The following is a 5,471-nucleotide window of genomic DNA, read 5'->3' as shown; positions in this document are numbered from 1 at the left end:
AAATTAAAGGCAAAGAGAGATAGAGAGAGAAAAAAAGTTAAATATAGGGAAATGGGGGAGAGAGGGAGAAAGAAAGAGAAAATTAGAAACAAAGGGGGAAAAGAGGGAAGCGAAAGAGGAGAAATGGATTATCGAGTGAAGTTGCTGTGCGATAGCAACTTTGCTTGCTACTTCGTGCTAGGGAAGCTTCGAAGCGGCCTAGTGTTCATAGAAGTATATATATAGACATATTAATAAAAGGATGTGATTTATAGGATTTGAGAAAACACTTCTAGATTTCCAAAGAGAATAGATTTGTTTTACTAAATGTGAAACTCACAAATCAAGAATCTTATAGTATAGTTAGAGCTTAAGTACATATGGCACATAGGGCTAATGGATAGTGAAACCCTAAGGTTAAGGGTGCATGTGAGAACTTTTTCTCCATGAATAGAATTAATCATTCTTTTTTTCTCTGTGTACTTGCACTGAAAGATCCAAACTTGCTAGTTTAACAAAAAAAAAGTTAGATGGATTTGGAGAAAGAGATCATTCCTTCTATTGATGTTAGAAAATGATCATGTATCATACTTGATAAAATTTCTTGATCAAGATCAATAGACATACCTCATTTTGCATTTTCCATGAAGTTTTGTTGAGATCGTTTGCTGGGGGAGGGGATGAGTGCTTAGAAGGTCTTGGCATGTTGTAACTCCCAATGTTTGTTGGAGCAAGCGGCATATTTGGACTATGTTCCACATCCTTTGACCAAAACGATTGATCATCATCATCAGTGCACATTATATTCAAGCATCATGACTCTCAAAAGCAATCGAAAGAGGAAGTTCATCCACATTAATAAGCTCTGAACAAGTAAAATAGTAGTAGGATAAGAGATCCTTATACAACCAAAGGACTCGGGAGATCCTTGAACAGTGCTTTCGGCAGTTTTTTGTTAGACTCTGACTGAATAATTAAGGTCGGTGGAGTTCACCTTCTCCTCGGTCGTCCGTATTAGAGTGAAGAAGCTATCTGGTCTTGTTTTGACGAGATGCTTGTAGAAGTCGATGATTTGGTTCTTGATCACCTCAGATTCACTGTTAGTGCGTGCAACGGAGTCCCAAAGACACCGGTGCTTCCGGACAAGGGGCAGCAATTGGTTCTTGTAATTGGTGGATGTGGAGAAGGTAACTATTTGTCGAGAGAAGGTCTCAACTGGGGTGTCGACGTGCTTACTCCAGCCGCCCAAGACACCATTCTCGCACCGGACATGCAGAATGCCACCGAGGACCAAGAGCGAGTAGGTCATGAAGATGGTCGGGGTGGCCTTGCACTCCCTCACTCCAGCTGGAAGCATCACTCCAGCCACAAGCGGGGCAGCCATTCCCGCCGTGAGGACTGTCGAGGCCACGGCAACGCCTAGTCCCGCAGCGGCGACGAGATTGGGAATCAGGCGTCTCATCACGTAGTGACCGCTCTCCTGGACGAAGCAGCAGCTCCACAAAGCGGATTCGAGATTCCTAGGCACCTGCCATATCCGGCAAAGCCCGTGGTGAATCTTGATGAAGAGTGCGATAATGGTGCTCTGATGGGCTGCGGGAATGGCGGCCAGGAAGAAACCCGAGAGGATGGACGACCGCTTAAGCTTGACGATGAGCTCCGCGGACTGTGCCAGCTTGGACTCCATGTCGATGGCCTGCGCGGCCGCCCACGTGAACTTCTGTTGCTCCTGCAGGAGCTCCTGGGTCTCCTGGTTGAGCCTCCTCAAACCCTTCAGGTCCAGGATCCCTTCTTCCACGTCGTTGCCGACGCGGACCAGGTGATCCTCGAGGAAAGCCGCTTTCGAGGAGTTCCCCACTAACTTCAGCAGCGACTGTTTACTGGACTTTTTCAGGTCGGCCTTGGCGTCCTTGTGGGTCATGACCAGCAGCATGGGGATGTCGTATCCGCTGATGAGCTTCATGAGACCGCCGTCCTCCGCTACTCTGTTGTCGGTGGATTGCACGACGTACCAGACGAGGTGGACTCTCTCGACGAAGCTGGTCGATTTCGTACCGCGCTGGCGCATTTCCAGGAAGTCTTTGATGTCGTGTAGGCGTGATTCTCCTCGGGTGTCCATGCCGTTGGTGTCGTGGAAGGTGATCGGTACGTCCGGGTGCTTCCACTCCCTCCACACGTCCTGCACGCCGGCACGGCCGTCATGGTTGGATGCCGGCGCCGTAAGGCTAGAGGATAAACTAGAACGATCAGATGTGATCGGTAATTCCTGGTGCATCTTCGTCATGGCGCCCTCCTCCATCATCAATCGGATGAGAGTGGACTTTCCGCAGCCTGACTTCCCAACCACCAGAATTCGCACATTCTGAAACAGATTCTCCTGCATGTCCTCCAGCAGATTTGGATCCCGCAGAATCCGAGCCAAGTGCGCCTGCTGTAATCCGGTTGCCATGCCCTCCAGGCTCCAACCCCAACAGTTCGCTCTAACGTGCTCTCTCTCTTTGTGGTGAGTCGTGACTGACCAGTGCACTAATTCTACTGCGGCGACTCTCACGCCATGGACTCATTAGACTCTTTTCTTTTTTTTTGGTATGTTTTTGGTGGTTTCTTTTTTAAAAATTTGTGGTTAGCGGGGAGCAGGGTGGCGGGCCTGGGTTTCGCAAATGATTGAAGGCTTGAAAGTTGACGTGCATTTAACAGCTCGCTAGACGTCATGACAGGCTAGTTGAGTCCTGGCCCCGGGTTGGAGTGAGCCAGCTGCTCTCCCGACTCCCGAGTCCCTCCGCCTATGCACGACAATTTAGGAGAAATTGTTTCACTTCGATGCTTGTTGAAGTCGACGAGATGCTCGATCAGAAATCATTCACGGGTCTTTTATCTTTCACAATTTGCCTCTATCCCCTAAAAGGAATCACCGTCCTCTTCCTCCGGCTGGCGAGTTCACAAGGAGGGGCACCAACCACAATTCTTATCTAAATTAAAACAATATATTTTCTCTTCCAAAGTACATAATGGTGCTTTAAAGGACAAATTAGGTTGGTTTCATGAAGTTATTCTCTTATGTTGTAATTTTTATGTGTTTGGATTAAGCTTGGAGAACTCATGTTTGGTATTGTTGATGTGTGATGATGATAGAAAGGAGATGAAGAGAGGAATTCTTGTATCTTACTTTTTTATGGAGTGAACAATCAACCTATGGGTTCTAAGTTGTTGTGAAGGAAAGAATTTTGTCTTGAATCTAAGATTGTTTATCCTACATACTCAATTGTGGAAAAGGATTTTTTCAAAGAGTACCTTACCTTGAGCTATTAGAGACAACCACTACAACAGAAACGAGGCATAGACGCGCATGTTAGACACGCAAAGTCGAGCGTGTCTATCACAGCGTCTATAAGTGCGTGTAAACGTACGTGTAAATAGACGCAAATTTTGCGTCTATATATCTGCGCAAATAGACATTAATATAGATGCGCCAGCAGACGCACAATTATTTAACCACCTAAAATTAGTAATTCACATAATTAAAAAACCAAAGTTAATAATTATTTAACCACCTGAAATTGATTCTTGAGCATGCACATGTACTCATGATAAAAACCATAGAATTAAGAATACACATTGAATCATTGAATTAAAAAAATAGAGTTAATAATTACTTTTTCATTGCTCTCTAATGAATGGCAGTTTCTCCAGTTGACAAGCCCGATATAAGTAATTAGCGGCAAGCGACAGAAACCTTACAATTAGTAGCAAGCATTGCAATATGTATCTCGTAATTTCTCTACATACATGAAGATGATAAAAGATACTTCCTTTTTATTATGAAAAATTCAATTTAGCTTTAAAATTGACTATTGATTCTTGAGTATACACGTGTGCGCATGATAAAAACCATAGAATTAGGAACATACATTGAATCAATAAGCAAATTAAGTATGTTACAGTGAATGATCCATCTCATCTTCAATGAGATCAGCCTTTGCTAAACTATCTACTTATAGGTCTATGTTACCAAGAGGTAACGAAACAAATAAGTCTATCCCACTATCATTTTCTCTCTTTCTCTCTTCGCTCTCTCTTTTTCTCTCTCCTCTCTCTCTCTCATTTCCTTTTCTCTCTCCTCTCCCTCCCTCTCTCTTTTTCTCTCTTCTCTCTCTCATTCCTCTCCCTCCCTTGCCCTCTCTCATTCTTTTTTCTCTCTCCTCTCTCTCTCATTCCTTTTTCTCTCTCCTCTCCCTCTCTCATTTCCTTTTCTCTCTCCTCTCCCTCTCATTCCTCTCCTTCCCTCTCTCTTTTTTCTCTCTCCTCTCTCTCTCATTCCTCTCCCTTCCTTGCCCTCTCTCATTCCTTTTTCTCTCTCCTCTCTCTCATTCCTTTTTCTCTCTCCTCTCCCTCTCTCATTGGCATGGGAGGTTGGAATACACAAGGCTTACAATGCAAAGTCAGAACACTACAGGGTAGAGGAGTCTATAAAAAGACAGCTATCAATTAGGTGACACTTTTTGGGTACTGGCATGGGCTAACAATATAAGCAACTTGGACCAAGACCATTTCACAAGTGAGCTATTGCCTTATTAATGTTAAGTATCACTTTATTGGCTCCTTTACCCTAAATATACTAAAGAAATCTGGACAACCGGACTGGCATTAAGTCCAAGGATAATTATTGAAATGCAGATCATTCATTAGTTTTGAAGCCACAATAAGGTCGCATCTAACGCTGCAGCATCAGCCTCAGATTTTTGCAAATCCTCACCCACCAGCAAATCAATAGTGGCTTTGCCCACATCAACCATAACAAACTTTTCTCCTTCTCTGATGGATAGGAATCTAGCATTTTGGAGACAATGCAAAGATGCAGCCTTTGGCTCCAGAACTACTCTTAATAGATGAGGGCTAGCATCTTCTGAGCATGTTCTGCTTGACACTCCCTTGACCATACCAGCTTCCTGAGCACATTTCCTCATCTTTTGCTTGGCAGCTTCTACCCATATTGCTGGCGCGGAAAGACGCCATTGAATATCCTTCATCATCAACTGCCCACCATACCTGTCCCTCAGGTAATGCAAGATAAATTGTGATACTTTCTTGAGGTAGTCGACGATGAGAGACTCAATTGAAAGGCCTTGAGGAAGAGCCTTCGATTTGGATTGACCTTTGTAAGGAGCTTGTTCTGTTAGATATAACTTGAAACCACTCATGAAAGTACTTCCACAAGGAAGCGATTGCGTACATGCAACAATCGTCTTGATGGCAATCTGGTTTGTGTTTTGCAGTAGGGCACAGAGGAGGCCTCATGCTGCAGGGGCCAGTCGCGGTTGATGTCGTGCACAGATGTGGATGTCGTGCAGGGGCCATACCCTCTCTTGCTCTATTTGCCTATTATGTTTAACATCTTATCTCTTTTTCTCTCTCCTCTCATTCTCTTTTTTTTCTCTCTCCTCTTCCTCTCTCATTTCCTTTGGCTCTCTTCCTCTCCTTCTCTTATTTCTTCT

The 5,471-nt window shown here is 44.3% G+C and overlaps 2 protein-coding genes across 7 annotated transcripts in view; both read right to left on the bottom strand.

The window, feature by feature from the left end:
* The window catches only part of LOC148012601 (uncharacterized), a 52,083-nt gene extending 49,514 nt beyond the window's left edge, over positions 1 to 2,569 (bottom strand). For 2 of the 6 annotated variants that reach the window (XR_015689041.1, XM_087669015.1), the window contains exons 1-2: positions 974 to 2,568; positions 607 to 741 (exon numbers count right to left, since the gene is read on the bottom strand). Coding sequence is in view for 5 of the 6 variants with exons in the window: in XM_087669015.1 (XP_087525141.1) it covers positions 607 to 741; positions 974 to 2,428 (1,590 nt within the window). In the remaining variant the exon portion in view is untranslated. Of the gene's footprint in view, positions 486 to 606; positions 742 to 973 lie in introns of all 6 variants that reach the window. The other 4 variants (XM_087669012.1, XM_087669013.1, XM_087669011.1 and 1 more) reach the window with 3 other exon arrangements.
* Positions 2,570 to 4,661: 2,092 nt separating this feature from the next.
* LOC148012600 (uncharacterized) lies at positions 4,662 to 5,177 on the bottom strand. The gene has a single exon (XM_087669173.1). The coding sequence runs from the start codon at positions 5,175 to 5,177 to the stop codon at positions 4,662 to 4,664; it is 516 nt and encodes a 171-aa protein (XP_087525299.1).
* Positions 5,178 to 5,471: the final 294 nt, after the last annotated feature.

Source organism: Lygodium microphyllum, chromosome 27 (genome assembly GCF_053477565.2).
Source record: "Lygodium microphyllum isolate KBCC chromosome 27, Lygodium_microphyllum_v1.1.10, whole genome shotgun sequence".
In the NCBI taxonomy this organism is placed as follows: domain Eukaryota; kingdom Viridiplantae; phylum Streptophyta; class Polypodiopsida; order Schizaeales; family Lygodiaceae; genus Lygodium; species Lygodium microphyllum.
This window is presented reverse-complemented; position numbering and strand designations above follow the sequence as displayed.